General features: G+C 42.2%; 2 protein-coding genes across 2 annotated transcripts; both read left to right on the top strand.

Annotated features, from left to right (window-relative positions):
- The first annotated feature begins 1,622 nt into the window (after positions 1-1,622).
- Positions 1,623-12,361, top strand: LOC148101483 (uncharacterized). The gene is made up of 7 exons (XM_087846266.1): positions 1,623-1,890; positions 3,535-4,493; positions 6,575-6,734; positions 7,136-7,314; positions 7,414-7,494; positions 7,810-7,935; positions 9,766-12,361. Exons 1-7 carry the CDS (start codon positions 1,625-1,627, stop codon positions 10,212-10,214), a joined length of 2,220 nt encoding a protein of 739 aa, XP_087702392.1. The 5' UTR covers positions 1,623-1,624; the 3' UTR covers positions 10,215-12,361.
- Positions 12,362-13,976: 1,615 nt separating this feature from the next.
- Positions 13,977-20,521, top strand: LOC148101482 (leucine-rich repeat-containing protein 34-like). The gene is made up of 11 exons (XM_087845512.1): positions 13,977-14,090; positions 17,547-17,662; positions 17,756-17,820; positions 17,909-17,995; positions 18,245-18,373; positions 18,450-18,545; positions 18,616-18,770; positions 18,853-19,008; positions 19,651-19,777; positions 19,862-20,049; positions 20,461-20,521. The coding sequence occupies exons 1-11, from the start codon at positions 13,984-13,986 to the stop codon at positions 20,519-20,521; spliced, it is 1,287 nt and encodes a 428-aa protein (XP_087701638.1). The 5' UTR covers positions 13,977-13,983.
- Positions 20,522-20,946: the final 425 nt, after the last annotated feature.

Raw genomic sequence — 20,946 nt, 5'->3', positions numbered from 1 at the left:
AAAAATGCCCAAGGCGAAACGGTCAAAAGTCTGGCTGTGCTTCACAGCAAAATATGCAAACTCAGCAGCCTGCAACAAGTGCTTTAAGCTGATACTGTGATACTGTCAAAGGAGGTAACGCCTCGAATCCGATGAAACACCTGGCGATGCATAGCGTTTTTTTTTAAAAGCCGAGAAATGCGCCGTATTTGATAGCTTGCTGCGAGACCTCACACCGAGCACATCTACTGAGGGTGTGGTGCCTGTTATCGGACCCGGAGTTTGCAACATCCCCCAAAAACCCGAAGAGTAGAGTCCTGGCCCCTAGCCCTGCCAGTGTAGCAGAAATGATGAGGATGATGATGGCAGCAGCAGCAGCCGTTCTTCTCTGCGTGAGTAGCTTAATGTTGTTCGTGTGTAATTTACTTTGAGTAAGCTAACCACGTTATTACATTAATGCATGTAAGGTGAACTAGCAAACATCATCATAGCTACATGCAGCTGTCTTCTTGTTTGATAGCAGATACTCCCTTCACCCTGGCCAAAAAGGCTAAAATGACCAAAGAAAAAGTGGAAAACAGCTAAATATGAGAGGTTTTTGTACAAAGCTTGTGTTTTTTCCATTGATTAAGCACTGCTTCCAGCCAAGAGTGATACCATATATGCGCTATAGCTGCAGAAAAGGCTAACATTGTTCTTTTTACAAAAAAAAACAGCTGAACATGAGAGGTTTTTGGACCAATTTTGTGTTTTCCATTCTTTAAGCACCGGTTTGAGCACCGTTTAAGCACCGGCACCGTTTCAAAAGTACCGGTTTGGCACCGGTATCGGATAAAACCTAAACGATACCCATCCCTAATCAGAAGTCAGCCAGAGCCATACGAGTCTGGAATTAGCTGGGAGCGAGAGCTTGAGCCCTGGAGGTCTGACTGAAAGAGAAACCGCATCGGTTTAACAGACAAATTAAGAGTCTGACCTCGACAATCATCTTAACAGTGGGCAGGGTGGTGGAGATGTTCTGAGGGTGAGCTTTTTTTTTTTCCCTGTATGCTATGAATGGATGAGCTAATATAACATCTAGCCTTACTGAAGTCGTCCCTTGATGTTCTCGGGTGTATGAGAACAATTCAAGGCCTCAAACAGGTAGTAAATACTATTCAGTCGATCTCTAAGGTCTAATAATTCAAACAACATTGATTGCATTTACAAGCAACAGCTTTTCCCCCGCTTTGGCCTGTTTGATGGGTATTTAAGACACAGAAGCCACACCCACCGTACCAAGGCTCGCTTCATGTAAAGCTATAAAATAATTGGGCTTTTCATGGTTGACTCCACAAGTTTAGTCCATTTTGAGTGTTTATAATAATTTAGTAAAAATGCCTCAATCACCAAAATTAGTTTTTGAAAAATCTGTTATATTATATAAAAACAGGTTATTTTCCTTGGACTCGGTTAAAGCTATTTTTGGTGGACTGTGCGGAAAAAGACTCTGGATAAAAGTGTAGCTGCAGTAACTTGTTTACATCGCTCCTGGAGCTCAGTGGCTCAAACACAGGAGAAACGTCTCCCTTCATGCAAAGTTGTATTTTCCCGTTGCTAATGCGTCAGTGATGAGGATCCCCTCGCCTGTTTTCCAGCAGCAGTGATGGCGCATGTCTTCAACCATGGGAAGCTGCTCCTGCAGCGCCTGCACCAGCAGCGGGAGATGGACTTTCTGTGTGACATCACCATAATGGTGAAGGACGTGGAGTTCAGGGCTCACCGTAACATCCTCGCTGCGTTCAGCGAGTATTTCTCCTCCCATGCTGAAAAGGGGGAAGAGATCACGACTTTGGACCCCGACAAGGTCAGCCGGTACTCGCTGGAGAAGCTCCTGGAGTTCGTCTACACGGGACACATGAACCTCAGCAGGTAAGCGTGAGGGTTTAGAAGCTTGCATCAGCCAAAACACGGATAGCATTTACGCAGGGTCATCCTGTACAGTTCTACATCTGTATACACAACAACCTGAGTGTTCAACATATGAACAGGATGACAGCAAAGTAGACTTGGATGTGACGAAGCCAACGTCAGATACATACAAGTTATGGAAAGTAAATGTTAGTGAGACATCTTTGCTTTGTGCCTCTACCTGATTTACTGATGGCTAAAATGTGCTTATTATTAGTTGTTGTTGTGGCTCACATTAGCTCATTTAGGTTTTGTTTTTTTGTAATTAAGAAAGCTAGCTAAATAGTTTTTCAGACAGTACAGGGTTAAAGTTAGCACACAAGATACAGTTAGCCTGCTAGCTGCGTGAATAAGTTCTCGGTTGTTTTGTGGCGTTGAAGGCTTCTTCATCGCTGCAAATCAAGATGGCGGCTTCGTAGTATGGTGGCTTACCTGTTCGCCAACAAGCCAAAGATCTCAGGAGGACACAAAAAACTATTTATGAAAGGTCTGCAAAATCAAACGTGTGGTGCTACACGCTGTGGAGATCTCTTTTGAATCAAGGACTGAAAGTAGCTTCTTCAAGACAGGATGTTGCTTTGTTAGCTAGGAGAGTTTTGCTAAGTGAGACGTTTGCAGTTTGGTCATTTGAGCAGAGATCCTAGTTTGCTTATGTTGACTGTAGTTTTTTCCTGCAGTCACTCCTTTTGACCGTATGTGTTAGCTAACGTTAGCTCACGTTAGCTCACCTGCTTGTACAGGCAGACTGCTTGATTAAGCGCAGCACTGAGTTTGAGTTTCTCCTTGAGCCAGTTGTTTGATGATGTTGGTGATAAGTGGAGTCCAGTGAGGGGCATCGGCACAGGAAGCGATCCGTTCGTCATCGGTTTGTTGCTGATGGTTGGTCAGCTGTTTCAGGCTCTCTTTGCTGAGTAGCACTCTGCTGCATTATCGCCTTGTCCCACGTCAGGTGTCCGTACTCACTCTCATCAGTTATTGTTTCAACCAGTTGCCTTGAAATTGACCGATTTTTCACTCCAGACTGACTTTTTGTGGTCACTGGTTGCCATGGCACTGTTAGATGCTTGTTCTGCAGATGCCCCTTTAAGGTATTCATACCTGACGTTTGGCTAGCTCTGTTGGGTGGTGCTGTTGCCATAACAACAACAAGCAATAACTCACAATGCGAGTGTTTTAGGTTTATGTACAATGGGGGTGGGGAACTCCAGGCCTGGAAGGCCGGTGTCCTGCAGGTTTTAGATGCGTCCTTGATGCCACACAGCTGATTTAAATGACCTCCTCAACATGTCTTAAGGTTCTTTAGAGCACTGATAATGAACTAATCATTTGACTCAGGGGTGTTGACCCTGCAGGACACCGGTCCTCCAGGCCTGGAGTTGCCCACCGATTATTCTCTGGAGTGATCAACTTCTCCAACATTTTAGTGACATACTGCACAAGCAGCCACTTTAGTTTCTAAGGATATGTTTTTAGCATGATTTCATTGGTTAATGCTGCAGTCAGTCCACATGATGTTAGATTATGAGAAGGTCATAGGCGTGGGACACGTGTGAACTGAATTTTGAGTTGGTACTTTGAGTAAAATGTTTTTCTTTCTGGTTCCAGCACCCGACAAGCGGCCGTACGGCGAGCCGCCATCTTCTTAGGAATGACCGAGGCCACGAAATATCTGGAGGAGTTCCCTCACTGGTCTGAGCTCGGCGAAACGTCACAGTCGGAGGCAGATAAAGAGACGGGTCTCTCGCCTCCCAGCCCCGCCTCCCCAAGCAGCCCCAACTCCCCAGTCCCACTATCCATAGTCTCTGTTGCGGGGGAATGGCAGGAGGAAGGTAAGGTCAGCAGAGAGCAGGAGGATGAGGGCAGAGATATGTTTGTGGAAGACGATGAAGAGTACACCCCAAGCACGCCGAGGAGCACCGGGAGAGTAGGGGGCAGGAAGAGAGGTAGAAAGCCTAAAAGTTTTGGCGACGAGCAGATGGAGGCGAGCAGCTCGGCTGACGGCACGCCCAAAATCTACAGCTACAGAGGGAGAGGGCGAGGGAGAGGCAGGGGCAGAGGCAGGGGGAGAGGAAGAGGAAGAGGGAGCTTAAAGAGTCAAGAACTCTATTTGGATGACTCTGATACGAGCGTGAAGGACTTTGGAGACACCTCAGCAGACTGGAGCCCCTCACAGGGGGAAGAAGATGAGGAGGAGCCTGGGATGAAGAGGCCGAGGCTGAGCACCGGAGAGGGGAGGAGAGGGCGAGGCCGCGGGAGAGGCAGGGGCCGAAACAGGGGACAGACCGACGACGAGGAGGAGGCGGGGGATGACAGCATTGGCGGAGGCACGGAGGAGGAGGAGTCGGGGGAGGGAGTGGAAGAGGGCGAGATCGGGGAGATGGATGCGCTGGCTCTGGGCGAGATGTCGCTGTCGTGCACAGAGTGCAACAAACTGTTCAAAGACGTGAGCAGCCTGCGGCGCCACGAGAAGATCCACAAGGGGCTGAAGCCGTTCGCCTGCATCTTCTGCTCCAAAACCTTCAGGCAGGCCACGCAGCTGAAAACACACCTGTGCATACACACAGGTGAGCTCAGCACTGAGTGTCACGTGTTTTTGTTACTGGGTTTGTGAAGACGTGAGGCTGCTACACACATTTTCATTTATAATTAAGTGTGTAAAGACAAGAAAATCCACCTGCGAGGTTCTTAGTCGGAATAAAACTTCGGTTACTTTGATTTGAATCTCATTAACTTTAACCCCTAATCAGCAAACGTTTTTTTTGTTTTTGTTTTTCAAAATAAAACAAAACCTCAGTCACTGCTTTCAGACACCATTAAAATTTTAAAAGAAAAAACTTTTGAACCGTTCAGGCCTTTACAGTCGAAACATCTCCTGATGAGTTTCTGGGCTCAGATGCTACTTTGTAGTCTTACTTCCAACAGAGTCATGTTTATTATTTTAAAAACAGGACTTCTTCCATCATTTATATACAGTCTGTAACAGGGTTTTAATAGTTTTGTAATTTTCATTAGTTTTTATTTTTATTTAGTTTTGACTTCAGATTTTCAATTTTATATCAGTTTTAATTAGTTTTTACCAATTGTTTGCTAGTTTAGTTTAGTTTTTATTTTTTTGAAAATCCTTAGTTTCAGTTTAGTTTTGATTAGTTTCAGTTATAGTTTTAGTTGTGTTTGCAATAATTAAGTGTAACAAAATCCCAGTTTCATCATATCAGTCATTCTGCTTATCCTTGGGTATGTTGCTATTCCAGCTACCATACTGCACCCTGGACAGGTCGCCTGTCTGTCGCAGGGCTAACACGCAGAGACAGACAACTCACATTCCCACCTATGGGTTCTTTAAATAAATAAATAAAGGCAGATGAACAACCATTGATACCAGGAAACTATAAAATGTATATCTTGGCCCCAATGAGACTATTAACTCTCGCAGCACCGGGTGTTCGTAATTTTGGTTCAAGTGAATTGATAAACTTTTTGAAGGTAATTGACTCACACAGTTGTGTAGATATCCCCGTCCTGTTGTCTCGGGATGCATCACGCTGCCTTGCCTGGGGTTAGCTTCTGTTTTCTGGGGATGAGGGTTGAGTGTGCTCCCTTACCTTCTCAAGGTAAGCTAGGTTAGCCTTCTTGTGTTGTTTTCAAGTGCACTTTAAGGTTTGTGGGATTTTTTTCCCTTTAGAAATGTCCCTCATAATTTGTCTGTTTCCACTACAAGACACTTGCTTTATCCAAAACACAGTCATATTCAAAGTAATCCCAAATTGGACTCTGGCTCCCGACTTTTCCTGACATGATTCTGCGCGTGGACGGAGCAGCAACACAGACGACTCGTTAACGTACTGCCACCTGCTGGCATAATGAGACACAGCAAGAAAAAAATCTGGAAACTAAACTTCATTTTCACCCTTGACTATTGTATGACACGCACACATCAATGAAAACTAAACATATTTTTGCTATAAATTCAGTTAATTTTAGTTAGTTTTGTGAACACTCATTCCAGTTTTAGTTAGTTTTCCTTTTTTTGTTTTTATTTTTATTTCCGTTAACGAAAATGTTTTTTCACTTCTAGTTTTCGTTATTTCGTTAGTTTTCGTTAACGATAATAACCTTGGTCTGTAACCCTACTGCATTGTTTCTAATCAATTCTCTGTAATTTCCTGTCACCTGACTCCGAGTGTGGATGCCTGTGTGCTGGTTTTACTCATAATTTCAGTGAAAACTTTGGTTGAAATCAGCTTGATAAACAGAAGAAAAGTTTCTTACACGTATTAAACACGTCAAACTGGCGCTCCGGTGCTTTTCTGTGACATTTAAATGCGTAAGACGTTTGCACGTCCTCTGCAGCAGAATCCTCCCTCTGTGTCACAGAGCTGTCCCATACTTTCTGCTTCCTGAGCTGCAAAAACAAGCTCCGGAAGCAGGAAGACAAACATAGGATGTTGAGCACAAGCACGAGTCTAAGTTTGGAACAGAAATGCATCGTATCGCTCAGCAAACCTTTGAGTTAAAATGAAAGTATGTGCAACGTGGATGTGAAGACCGGTGTCTGTCACCAGATAAGTGGAAAACCTTTTAACCCATCAGCTGGCAGAGATAATGTAACATACGTATAACAAGCGTCCTTGTTTCTCTGTTGCAGGCGAGAAGCCGTTCAATTGTGCCGATTGTGACAAGTGTTTCGCTCAGAAGTGCCAGCTGGTCGCTCACCGCCGAATGCACCACGGCGAGGAGAAGCCGTACACCTGTGAGCGCTGCGGCTTCAAGTTTGCTACCTCGTCCAATTATAAAATACACATCAGGTACGTCAGTGTGGAAGGAGCTGAGGCCCAAGAGCCTGCGTATCTGCATGCAACCCACCTTCACTTGAGCTTTCCTTTTATTACACATGACTGACGTAACGAGTCAGCTGCTGGTCTGCTTCCACCGAGGAGCTAGTTAAAGATCTTTATTTTGCTCTCGCACACACGAGGGTGTTTCCGAGTGGCAGAACTAATAACATTAACCTATTGTAGGTTAAACTACCCAGTAGTTTCTATAGTAACAGTTCTGCTGGTCTGAGGGCCACTGAAGAAAAATGTGGTTGCCGGGTGGCGCACGTGTGTAGGTGATTATTTGGTTCTCACCTGTGACTTTTTTAAGCACTTGTTGTTGTGAGTTGTTGCTCTATGAATAAAGTTGAATTTTAACACGGTTCCCACAGACTGCACAGCGGGGAGAAACCGTACGTCTGTGACATCTGCGGCCAGGCGTTCGCTCAGTCCAGCATGCTGACGTACCACAAGCGACGACACACTGGGGAGAAACCGTACCAGTGCGACCTGTGTGGCATGTCCTTCTCTGTGTCTTCCTCTCTCATTGCCCACACACGTAAACACACTGGTGAGAGACGTGCAAATGAAAGGACGCGCTGCTCTGGTTTCCTGCCGCACTGGGCAAATAGACTTTACAGACATTTTTCTGTATTTCTGTGCGTTTCAGGCGAGACTCCGTACAAATGTTCGCAGCCCAAATTTGTCACATCATCTGAACTGAAGAAACACATACGGCGACTTCACCCGGGTGAGTTTAAAGCTTTGTTTGTTACGCCAAACATTTAAAGAGTGGTTCAATGGGACTGAAAGTCACCAGTATCACACCAGGATCCTACTGCTAACTGCGGCTGTCTTTCAGGAGAGCTCATAACCTAAAATGTGCTTTATTGACATAATGAAACTATTTTAAAAATGTGCCTCAAACGGGTGTGGAAGAGCTAATGAAGTGAGTTATAAAGAGCACGCTCGCAGCTCCACACAGTTTCTGACCAATCAGGGTATAAACAGAGATCCAGAAACCGATTGGCTGCGGTATTTAAATGTGTTCTCGTGGTGTTTGCAGAGGGGAACAGCGGCGTGCAGTGCCTGCTCTGTGGAAACAGATTTGCCAGCGTGAAGAACATGATCAAACACCAGGACAAAGCTCACGCCGACGAAGTGCGGCAACACAAGGAGAGAGCCCGAGCCGGTGAGCTGCCAGCCTGTTTATTCAAACCCACTGTGTCTTAAAGTGCTGTTAAAGTTTAATTGAATAAGAACCCTGAAAGTGTTTTGGGACGTGTTGATCTTCTTGCAGCTTCAGTCAGAAAAACCACGCCTCAGTATCACTGCATGATTCAGCCCTCAGGCTGGAAGCCCATCTCTGTTTACATGTGCATCAGTATCCTGGTTCGCATTAGCTTTTTGAAGTTTCCATGTCCTGTGCAATAAAGCAGGATGCTGCAGCATGTAAGCATCCCATTGTCTGCAGCGTGCAGGCTACCTGCAGAGGCACCACTTAGACCAGCAGCAGAAACTTCCTCTCTGGCAACAGAGGAAGTGCCTAATAGAGGAAGTGAATTCAGTGTCTTTTTTGGGGGACGGGGGGTTGCTGACCAAGTCAACACATTAAAGGCGCCAGTTTCTGGAGATTTTACATCTCTGTGCCTGTACGCTTCAGATATGTGGGGTTATTCTCCATCTTTAAACCAACGTGGCAGACTTCAGTATGTAGAGTCAGTGGAGAGTTTGAGGTCGAGCTGTGATCCCAGTGAGAATGGAATAGTTGATAATCTGCCAGTGTAGATACAACATCTGTGACAACAGGTGTTCCAGATTTATTAGCTCAAAGTCCAGTCCACTGGTGAAGGCAAAGTAAAGCTGACACACCAGAGCACAAGCTCAAAGTCACACAGTGTTGTGAGTCAGGACTATAAATCAAGCTTAACATGGGAGTGTTGGATCTGCCTTTAACCCTTTAAAACCGGTCGGAGCGGCACGCTCTGTTTTGCGTAACTATTTTTAAATCCCGGTAGCTCTGCAACCACGTAAGCTAGCGCAATAATTTTTTTTGCATATGAAACCTGAGGAGTTGTACTTACATCTTATGCCATCAGCTTGTCCTCAGTCACAGTTTCCTTCCACATATAACTTTGCAAAAACTGCATAAAAAGCACTTGCAGCAACAAAAACATAATATTCCAGAAACACGCTTTGCTCATCCGATCAGCTGTTCATAACACTTCATACATTGGATTAGACGTCAGCGCGAACTTTTGCATGTCCGCCATGACCTGCCCGAAATCGGAAGTGACGTCATTTTCGCGGAAATGTAGTTTTTTACCGTCTGGGCCTCATGAGCCTATACTGGTGTTTTTAAAAGTTATGTTTGACTTTATGACTTTCTGTGTGGTTTCTGGGATGCTTAGGACTCATATTGCACTGCTGGAAATAGTTTATTTTGATGCATCTGCTTTTTTGCAAATTTGCATCATAATATTTATTTTCGTTTTTCCTGCAGTATATAAAAATTGGTGTATTTCAAAAATAAAACTATGAAGACACTTAAAATAAATTTCCTGTGGTGGGAAACTATTTTGTGCAACTTTTTTGTATTTACAGTTTTGAGGGATAAGCCTCTTAAATTTCTCTAACTAGAAATATATGTTAAAAAAGCAAAAACGATTTTCAATTTTTTTGTAGTTTATTGCACCTTTTTGCAATTTATGTAATTACTATGCACTTAATGCAGACATATTATTAAAATTTAGGCTGTAATGGTTGTATTGATGTATAGCAACTTGAAATGCTCCCAAAAATGGCTCTACAGCATGTAAAAATATAATATAAGCTCTGGCGGACTTGGTTCTATGGTAGGTCTTAAAGGGTTAACAAGTGTGCAGTGCTTAAAGGCACAACAGCAAAGCTCCCAATTCTGCTTTGGGGCGTTTTAAAGAACAGGCAGTAAAACTGTTGCTTCCATGTTGTCTTCTGGCTGCTCAGCAGTGACTGTCTGACTGGGTTTTGTGTGTTTGAGCAGTGGTCCTGCTGTCCACCAGCCATCCCGTGGCCTTCGTCCAGAGCAAGCTCTCCCAGGAGAGCAAAGGTTTGGGCTCCATCCCCGAGGGCGAGCCGGCCAACCCTGAACCGGCCACTCCCAACCCCAAAGCCACCGACCCCGCCGCGGCCGCCTCCGACGTCGCCGCCACTGACTCTGCTGCGACCGCGACCGCCGCCGGCGTGACCGCCGACAGCGTCACGGACTCCGCCGCCATCATCCAGGACTTCAAGGCGGAGCCCACGCACACCCCTCTCACCGCCGCAGAGCAGGTGACATTCGACGCCGATCAGGAGCAGACCATCAACTCGGACACGCTGCACGCGCTGGTGGAGCAGCTGCGGCCGCCGCCTTTGCCCGCACAGACGCTGGAGCAGATTGTCATCATCAAGACGGTGGACAACATGGACAACATGCCCCCCCAGCAGTGAGGCCTGAGTAACACTGATCAGAACTAAACTTCAGTTTTAAACAGTCACTCACTGATTGGCATGAAGTCAGTGCTCATGTTCAGGATAAAAAATCAACATTTGTAAAGATAATCTACAAGACAAAGACAATTTGGTCCAACTCGGGCTTTATTTTCATAGTTTTGACCATCATTTCAACCTGTGGTACAAACAGGAAATGCGAGCAGTCGAGTTAGAAACTAACATCAAGGTTAGACAAAATATTTTGGACGACGGACGGCAAAATATAATCCAAACTTTATGTCGCCACATTCAGTTAAATCCAGTAGGACAGACAGTGATGGGAGCGTTTTCAGACTTTTTAAATAAATTAATCGCATTACGTGATTATTATTTGTCAAAAAAGTCTCAAGCAGAATCCTCAGAAGTCTTTTTTGTCTTCCATACTTCCCAAAACCCAAAGACTTTCAGCTCTCTGTGACTTAAAATGGAGAAAAGCACCAAGTTCTGCATTTCAGAGGCTGAAACTAGAAACATGTGATGTGGTTACCACAATTTGTACGTGGAAAAAACCAGAAAAATGATGCGCCGGCGTGCACACATTTAATATTTTGCAATAATAAAAAAAACTTTCCAGTATTTTTTTTTAAAATTGTGACGTATGAGAAACAGACGATCAGATTCACAGCTCATGGTCTGTTTTTTGGTTTATTATCAAAATCACTTAGATTCTAACATATTTACAGACGAGCGTTTCCATCAAATTAACACTGATGCAAAAAGCATCAAATGAAGCTATAACCCCCTCCTCCTCCTCCTCCCAAAACATAAACCCTTAAAGAAGCAGCGTGGCTTCAGTTGAGTTGGTTTACTGGTCAAAACTATAAGAATAAAACCTGACCCAGTCATCCTTTTTAAAAATGCCCATATTTTTAGTAGAAGTGAAATGAAATTCATGATCCAGCAGGACGATTTACAGCTCCTCCTCCTCAAACGGGTCATATGGCAAACAAAATGCAGTTTAACCGTGTCAGTGGGCCGATACTGTTGTGTGACGCCAGTCTTGAGCTTGAGAAAAAAAGGAGTGTGATGGAGATCTGAAAGAGGCTAAAAACAGATCAGTTATTTTTCTAATGAAGATTTTTGTTTCCTTGGCAGAGAGGAGGAACGAGCGGCAATAAAAGGCAGAATCAAATTATTATAACCTGAAGAATCCCAATAAGATTCTCTCTTTGTGTTCAGCAGTGACGTCATGATCAGCACTGATGATTTCATGCTGTTGTGCTTAAACCTGTTTCACTTCTTTGAATGACCTGCTAACTGTTCGTTGGAGTCGCAGTTAAACTACATTCTCCCTGTAAAATCCACTGTTTGGGTTTACCAGATGTAACCAGTTTTCTCCCAGCATTAACCAGCTGTACACATAAAGATAACCAGTTTGATTACTTGTGCTGTCTTTTCAATCAGCAGATGTCAGAATCAGGAGGGAAGGGAGGGGGGGAGAAAGCCCAATCAGCAGATCTGTACAATTTACCGTTGTTCAGATGTCTGACGTTCTGATCCAAGTTCCTCATTTCACTTCCCAGCTTAATGGTGAAGTGTGTGAAAAAAGAAACTGATTCTACATTTTCTTCTACTGTAGAAAGTGAAGCTTTGATTCACAGCGACTGACCTGCTTCAAACCGCTTAAAGGTGCTTTTTGTAAAAACAGCCCGTTGTGTGAAGATGATTTACAAGTCCAAAGACGAGCGTGTTGGGTTACTGTGAGCGTGAATTGTTGTAGATCTGACCAGAAGAATGAGTTCAAGGGAATAAGCAGCAATGAAAAAAGGAGTTTCCTCCTATGGATTTCTGGGATCTCCATTAGAGAGAGGGCGATTAGCTCAGGGTAGGAGGAGTCAGTTTAGGTAGTTCAGCTTCCTCCTTTAGCGAGGTGTTTCGGGACTGTCTGCTGGATTAAGTGGCTGGAAGAGGAAGGTCTCCTTAGACTACAGACCCCACAACCGTGATCTGGATACACAGACGGATGGAAATCAACATCTTTGTATTTTGTGGCAGAGATGTCAGCTAAAGCTAGGCTGAGCCGTACTCCTGTAATACCACTTTGGACCACAAGGTGGAGCAGTGAGTCAGTATAGTGTCCTGTCTGTCACACTGACCTGGCTCGTTTGGTAGCTAAAAGACTGTAGTGTTTTTATAAAGCGAACAGAAACTTTAGATAAGCTAGAGGTCTGATCAGATATCATTTTAAACTTACACAGAAGAAGGTGGCGCTGTTTGAGGCGGGTAACTGTGCTTCCTGGTGAAACACCACCTCCTGGTGGTGAACGTTTGCATTACACTTTTTGTTTCTTTTTCTTTTTTTTTACAAAAAGTACCTTTAAAGTCCTCTAACTTCACACAACATTTTCTCCGACGTGGATGTCGTGGCTGCAGTTTTTTGTTTGTTTGTTAGTTTTTTCTATTACAGCTTCCTTTTGTTTGATGGAGTAACGCTTGTAAAGAATAACTCTGATACAGTACAACTCCGTTTTAATAGTTAGCGTAGTGAATAGGAGCTTTGGTATCATAAGATGTAACATCTTTATTTATCAAGCAATAAATGTTCCACCCTGCAGTGATATGTGATAATGGTGGCTTCATTGATGTAATAGAGGCTCTTTTTATTCTTCTTTTTTCTTTTTTAAGTAAATCAGTTGTTTCAGTGTGAAAGAGTGAAAAATGCATTTCTATTAACATGACCGTAGCTGTTTGTTTATTTCATTTGGTTTTTTTGTTTTAGGTAAAATGTCTGCATTACTTGTACAAATTTGTGAATTACATATACAAAGTTCACTACTGTATGAAAAATGTACAACAGCAGCAGGAAAATAAAGACCGACAAAAAAGGGACAATCGGACTGCTGTTTGTCAGTTTATTATGACATTTTTACTTTTTTGTTCTTTATGTCACTGCAGATGTTTTTGTTGTTTTTCTCAAGCAGAACCACCTGTTTACAGGATGTAATTTGATTTATAATCTAATCAGTATGTTCTGAAAGCATCCACATTGCAATAAAACAGTTACTGAGCAAAGTGTCTAGAACTCAGTGGATACTATTTAAGGAACTGCAGTTTCTTGTCATAAATAAATGTAATACTTATGATTGGTAATATATAAATAACACAAGTGTCCGATCAATTAAAAGTATTTTAGGAGTGAGGAAATAACTGGAATTGCTCAAAAATGCTGTCTAGCCAAATAATGCAAATAATTTAATTATACATTATCTTCAGTGATGATTTTAAAATATTTCATGTAGCTTCTTAAAAACCACAGAACACTGACTTAAAGACAAACTGAGGACAATCCTTTAAAGGATTAATTTTTTAAAGTTTTATCGCAATATATTTCATATTTTAAAATACAAAAAATAGATTAAAACTCAAAATTTGTTTCAATTCTCTTTGACTATTGACTTTTATTCATTTGTGTTCTTGTAAATGCATCCATTTTGTTTCCTAAAACAATTTATTTTCAAAAAAACAAAAAAAACAATTTGAATTTGTGTTCTCCTGAATTTAAAATTGAAACTAATAAATTGGAAATATTATTTTCTCTTAGAATGTTTATTTCTTGTTAATTAGCCATTTTCTATTTTTTTTTATGATTTTAAAGTTTTTTTCTTTTTTTTTCTTTCATCTTCTATCAAAAATCCGCCTTACGTTAAAATTTCGCTCCCGTTACTTGTTTGTACCTCCGCGGCTGCCGTCCCTTGTGTTGCCATAGCGACTCAAACAGTGTCTAGTGATGGCGGCCCAAAGCATGTCAGAGCTTTATAAAGCCGTGTGCGCTGAGAGAAAGGTAAAAGTGAATCCGTACGTTTCACAGTCATTGAAGAAGACGCCGTTAACGGGGTAAGCGTTTACACTTTAAACTCCAATGTAACTTTAGGGCAGCGGTCCCCAACCCCCGGGCCTCGGACCGGTACCGGTCCGTGAGTCGTTTGGTACCGGGCCGCGAGAGTTGAGGCTCAGGTGTGAAATGTATAGTTTTCAGGGTTTTTATCGGTTTTCAGCGTTATTTTGTTATCGTTTTTATCGTTTACTCGGTTTTCCTGGGTCTTTTCACGTGTGTTATGAATAAATCCTCCTTTTTTCGGTACCGGTACTAGTTTTATTTTGTTGTATTTATCCGCGACACCTTAAAGGCCGGTCCGTGAAAATATTGTGGGGCACAAACCGGTCCGTGGCGCAAAAAAAGGTTGGAGACCGCTGCTTTAGGGCACCAAAAGTGAAGATTTTAGTGGGTTAACGTTACCGGTTAATACTACTGTGGACTTAAACACATTTAAATCTCTTAGTAAATTCACTCACTCACTTGGCACTTTTTAGAATTATTTTATTACCACTTGATCCCCATGAAGTGTTTCATATTTCATACTAAGCACACCCAGTATTAAAATAACCAGGTGGTTAAAAAAGTGCTTGACCAGTTACCTGGTTAAATGTTGTGAAAATTATTCACAATTATATATATATATATATATATATATATATATATATATATACATACACACACACACACACACACACACACACACACACACACATATGTATATATATATATATATATATATATATATATATATATATATATATATATATATATATATATATATTAGGGGTGCAACGATACTCGTATCGATATCGAACCGTTCGATACAGTGCTTTCGGTTCGGTACGCATATGTATCGAACGATACAACATTTTTAATTTATTTTATCAACTTTCCTTCTGACGATGCTGTCTGTGTTGAGCGCTCAGTGGATCTGCGCTCGACAGTGCAGCCTAGGCGGAGTAGTCGAACACAGATTCACTGAGCGCAGGGCAAGCTAGTGAGACAGAAGCTAGGCTAGTTGCAACATGGCAAATTGAACCTCCCCCACCCTCATTCAGATCTGGCGTTTGGAACTATTTTGGTTTTCATGTGATGTATGACCCTGAAGGTAAGCGCGTCATGGACAAAAGTAAAACAGTATGTTGGATGTGCCAGCAATGCTCAATTGGTGGGAACTAGTGTGTTAGCGCAGTTAGCTCGTTAATGTGTTGACGTCTTCCAGCCCCACTCATGAGGTGATCCGCGGTAGCTCGTTAACGGAGATTTGCCGTGTTGTGACGTTAATGTCATTTCAGATTAACGCTGACAGCACTAGTGGGAACACAACCAATATGACTGCACATTTACTCCGACATCATCCTAGTGCAAAGACAAGTGGAAGCAGACAAAAACAAGCAGGCATGCTACAAACTTTACCCGAGTCATTTAGACAGCCGTTAGCACATGATTCTCCTTATGGGGACCTGATATGTTTAATATGCTGCTGAGAATATAGCCCAGAAGAAGCGTATAGTATAGCTTTTATTTTGGAAAGAGACATTTCTCCATAATAAACTCTCTTTTCCAAAGATGAGTGATTCCTCAATCAGATACAGGGCTCGCAAAATCGCTAGCCCGACGTCCTGGGGCTTTTTTCCAGTCGGGCTACCAAAATCTATCTCTGCCCTGCCCGTCGGCCTATCGTAGGAAGGAAAACTATATGTCAATGCTTTTGCATTCTTTCGGAAATGTAGCTGGGTAATTATGTCATTGGCATCGGCCACTGTCAATATGTGACTTACTGAAATCGCGTTTGAATTTGCGCTTGTTTTTTGCTTTCACTTTGCAATCGCGTGAACTGTGTATAGAGAGCGACAGTACTGATTGGTGAGTGATGATAATTTGCGCACCAATTCCTCTGACATCGTCTTATCAATCGTTAGCTTACTATGCAAACATGACAAGTGAAATCTCCCGCAGCTTAAACATGTGAGAGGTTGATCGCGCAGAGAATCGCTGAGCGTTATGTAAGTGCGTGTGTAAAAGCAGCAGGATATATATTTTAGTTCTGCTGAGCCAAATAAGACAGGTCAGGGTGAAGAAGTGACAAAACGGAAAGGTTATGACAAATCAGACTATAAGGCAAAAAGAAAGTGCAGCTTTATGGTTTCATGGACAAAAGAATTTCTGTGGCTGCAATATGACGAGCTAAATAACCAGGGCTGCACATAAGTGGTCCGCAGGTGCGCATTCGCTGTCAAAATAAAAACCCGCACAAGATAAGAAGTTGCAACGCGTGTTTGCGTACATAAGATTTTCAGGAGGAGGACAGACATTTGTTTAGAACTCTTAAAGATGTCGAAGAAGCTCCTTTAAGCAATTACTGTGATGTTCCTCCACCTCCAAAGAAATGTCAGAAGGAGTCCGAACCACAAAAGAAGCACGTATTCTCGGAAAAGTGGTTGCAGGAGGTGAGCTGGCTTCAAACAAATGATGAACGCACAGAGATGTGGTGCAGAATGTGCCGTGAAAATTTAATAAATGACAAATTAATAAAAAGGCATGAACATTTTTTTTGTATCGAAAAAATATCGAACCGTGACACCAAAGTATCGAACCGAACCGAACCGTGAATTTTGTGTATCGTTGCACCCCTAATATATATATATATATACATACATATATATATATATACACACACACATACATATATATATATATATATATATATATATATATATACACACACACATACATATATATATATATATATATATATATATATATATATATATATACACACACACATACATATATATATATATATATATATGTATGTGTGTGTGTATATATATATATATATATATACACACACACATACATATATATATATATATATATATATATATATATATGTATGTGTGTGTGTATATATATATATATATATACACACACACATACATATATATATATATATATATATGTATGTGTGTGTGTATATATATATATATATATATACACACACACATACATATATATATATATATATATATACACACACACATACATATATATATATATATATATATATATATATATGTATGTGTGTGTGTATATATATATATATATATACACACACACATACATATATATATATATATATATATATGTATGTGTGTGTGTATATATATATATATATATATATACACACACACATACATATATATATATATATATATATATATATATATACACACACACATACATATATATATATATATATATAGAGAGAGAGAGAGAGAGAGAGAGAGAGAGAGAGATTTATAGATTTCAAATATCAGATTTTTCAAATATCAGATTTTTAGAGATCTATTTGGGCCTCACATGGCTGGTTAACTAAACTGAGTGTGACAACCCTGTTTTAAAGATGTGTGTTTTTTCCAATGCATTTCCCATATAAACATTGATTCTCTGCTGGCGTGGAAAACTTGTCTGTGTGGCAGGAAGTTCACCCTAAAACTTCCAGGAAATGTCGGACAGGTTCAGAGACTCAGTGACGACGACGTCCTCGCTCTCTGTAAATGTCTCCAACATAACGAGTGTGTTACAGGTGAGCTGGCGGATTCAGGTGAACTGATTCAGACAAGGTGTGTTTAACTGTCTTTAACTACGTGTGTGTGTGTGTGTGTGTGTGTGTGACCAGGTCTTGATCTGAGCTACAACAACATAACAAATGAAGGAGTTGAACACCTTGCTAAGCTCCTGCAAGTAGGTAACAAAATGCAATGGGTGGATCATTTTCTGTAAGTAAAATGTTTCATGTTTGATGTATTTCGTGTTTGTTTTCTCTGAGCAGGAGGAGAAATCATCTCTGAGCTGTTTGGATTTAATGTTTAACGACATCCAGGCCAATGGAGCTCAAGTCCTCGCCAGCAGCCTGCAGGTTTAACACTTAATATGTTCTCATATAAACTGTTTATTCTTACTCTTCCCTTAGGAATTAGGTGCTTAACCCCCCACCCCCACCCCCCATGAACTAAAATGAGCTCTATCCTGGCCAGACTCCTCTTCACTCATGAGATCCTTCTAGATTTTAGCAGAATTCATTTACAGTTGGATTTTCATTCCTTTTAATGTGGCTCCAATGTTTCTAATGTGGAAGCCACGTCCCCGCCTGTCGTTCTCTCTGCAGGGTAACAGCACCCTGCTCTCTCTCAGGCTGTCAGGTAACAAGATCGGGAGAGGAGGAGGTTTGGAACTGGCCAGCGTGCTGCAGGAGAACTGCGCGCTGCAGGAGCTGGAAGTGGCCGACTGCGACCTGGTAGATGGGCTTCACTTTTTAAAAAGGTTTGGTGCTGACATCATTCTGTTTCTGAGAGTTTTCTCGATCCCCACAGGACACCAGCAGTATTATAGCGCTCGTCATCATGCTGAAGAAAAACAAGGCTCTTTGCTCTGTCGATATCAGCCGCCCGCTGCTCTTCAGCCATCAGGTACAAACACACACCAGGTATAAAACTCAGAGGGAGGCAGACTGATCTGAGCCAGCTCTTTGTGTCTCAGGAGGAGTGGGCAGTGCACTGCTCTAAGATGCTGGCAGTGAATAGCAGCCTGATGGAGCTCCACCTGGGGAGGATGGGGATGACCGACACTGGGATAGAGCAGCTCACTGAAGGCCTGGGGCGGAACCACAGCCTGCGCTACCTGGACCTGTGCAGGTAGGAAACGAGTCGAGCAGCCAGCAGAGGGCGCATTTCCTCCTCTTCATACCATACATCTGTCTTTCTTGGATTTCTGTAGCAACCGTGTGACCCGTGACGGTGCGTTTCATCTCGCCATGATGCTGAAGCAGAACAGGGCCCTGGAGATTTTAGATCTGTCATCCAATCAGATTGGAGATGGTGGAGCTGGGTACCTGAGCAAAGCCATCACCTGTCCGCGCAGCACCCTCAAAGAGTGAGTCCTGCATCAACCCCAGAATCAACCACACTCTTTTGGTAAAGAGGTTGCTCAGTTTTGATACACATGGAGGTTTGCAGCAGAGACAGAATCACGTTTTCTGCTTATTTTAATGATATTTTAATGACTTTAGAAACCAGAAGCCTGATTGTTTGTTTTTTACATTGAGACAAAGTTTACACAGAAGGACTATATAGGGTCTTTTATAAAGTAACTTTCAGGGATTCAGGATCTCTGAAGAAAAACGATCAATTTTTATTACTTAGAGATTTTTCAACATCTAACAAGGACAGAGGAGGACAAAGTTAAATTGACCTGATTTTTGCATAACTTTAAGAATTTGAATGTGAAGAGAAGAAAAGATCCATGAACGTAATGATTCAAAGGGTTCAAATATCTTTGACTTTATGAGCTTCAATATATTTTTCGGACTGAGGAAAACACAAAAAAGGTTAAGTATTCTGAAGAGCGTAAGATTATGAAAAAACTACAGATCTGAAATATCCAGCTTTTAGAGGCCCAGGGGGGGAAGAGCAAAGCAGCAAACAGAGAAAGCTTTGTAAAGTAAACAGTTTTAGCTTCATCCTTTTTTAATCCTTTAATCTTGACCTGCTGTCACCAACCTGTGCTCTGTGCAAGGCTGTCTGTGTGCAGAAACAACATCACATCAGAGGGTCTGCTGTTGTTGGCTCAGGCTGTGAAATCCAGCTCCACTCTGACTCACATCTACATCTGGGGAAACCACCTGGAGGAGCCCGTATGCCAGGTACACCCCTCAGATGTCTGTTTCATCTTCTCCTCTAACATCCCATCGCCCCTCTAACAGATCCACGCTCCCTCCGTGCTTCAGGCCTTCAAGGAGCTGATATCCAGCGGCCGGCTGCATCCAGAACAGACAGATGTAAGCCCCTATGAGGTGGATGGTCACGTGTTCCTCGCTGAGGTCTTCCAGAGTTTGAGGAAACCAGTTTACAACATCGACTGTAATGGTACAGATGTGCCTACAAAGACCTGCTGCAAGCCCTTATTCCACCGCACGTCATGGACAACTAAAAGATTATTTAAACTGCAAAGATTTAAGTTTATGAAAGTGTTTTGTTTGTTCATCACAAACACAATTAGTGGCAATCATTTCTAATATTTTAAGACATTGACTTCTACTAGGCCTCCTGAAATAATTACATCCATAAACAGACATGCTTGTTGCAGAAGAGAAATGTTCAATGTGTTGTGTGATCTTATATTTTTATATTTTAATAAATTTGTTTGAGCAGAGTTTCTGTTGATGCTTAAAAAGCCTTAAAGAGTGCTGAAGTCATTCACAGCAAAAGATTGTTAACCGTCTACTTTACATGTCCATAAGAAACATGTCAGGTTGCTCGTTCAATGCAGCTCTGCCATAAAAGTAGGGATAGGGTCCTATTCATGTGTACATGGTGATCCTGTCAGGGTCCTTGGGGAGTATGAGGTCAGCCGGGGAGAAGTCGGACCTCTTCTTTCTTTGTCATAGATTCTGTTTCTGGTTTTTATGGACACATTCTAGCGATACCAGGTCGTTGAGGGTCTCCACTGTGGTTGCCTTTTTGCAGGCTTCGTGTCAGCTTCATCAGGTGGCGACCTCCAGGGTATACTGGGACAGTATCTGATCTATGTTCCTACCTTCACTTATGGTTACAAGCTCTGGGTGCTGACCAAAACAATGACATCACATATAAAACAATGAAAATGAGTTTCCTCTGATGGGTAACTGGGCTCTTTCTTAAAGGTAGGGGGAGCAGCTTGATCGACCAGAGTGAATTCGAGTTACTGCTCTGCCACATTCAAAGGAACCAGTTCTTTGGTTCAAGCATCTGACAAAGGCTTCTGCTGGGAGGAGTGTTTTGGGCATGTCCTACCAGTAGGAGGCCCAGAACAGACTCGCAGGAGGATTACATC

The sequence above is a fragment of the Neolamprologus brichardi genome, chromosome 9 (genome assembly GCF_056152115.1).
Source record: "Neolamprologus brichardi isolate AB-2024 chromosome 9, ASM5615211v1, whole genome shotgun sequence".
In the NCBI taxonomy this organism is placed as follows: domain Eukaryota; kingdom Metazoa; phylum Chordata; class Actinopteri; order Cichliformes; family Cichlidae; genus Neolamprologus; species Neolamprologus brichardi.
This window is presented reverse-complemented; position numbering and strand designations above follow the sequence as displayed.

Excerpts from the sequence above, each read along its gene's own strand:
- LOC148101483 (XM_087846266.1), top strand. The coding sequence starts at position 1,625 with ATGGCGCATGTCTTCAACCATGGGAAGCTGCTCCTGCAGCGCCTGCAC. Across the intron at positions 6,735-7,135 it reads AATTATAAAATACACATCAG|ACTGCACAGCGGGGAGAAAC; the intron begins GTACGTCAGTGT and ends CGGTTCCCACAG. Across the intron at positions 7,936-9,765 it reads CAAGGAGAGAGCCCGAGCCG|TGGTCCTGCTGTCCACCAGC; the intron begins GTGAGCTGCCAG and ends GTGTTTGAGCAG.
- LOC148101482 (XM_087845512.1), top strand. The coding sequence starts at position 13,984 with ATGGCGGCCCAAAGCATGTCAGAGCTTTATAAAGCCGTGTGCGCTGAG. Across the intron at positions 17,663-17,755 it reads ACATAACGAGTGTGTTACAG|GTCTTGATCTGAGCTACAAC; the intron begins GTGAGCTGGCGG and ends GTGTGTGACCAG. Across the intron at positions 20,050-20,460 it reads AAGCCCTTATTCCACCGCAC|GGTCCTTGGGGAGTATGAGG; the intron begins GTCATGGACAAC and ends TGATCCTGTCAG.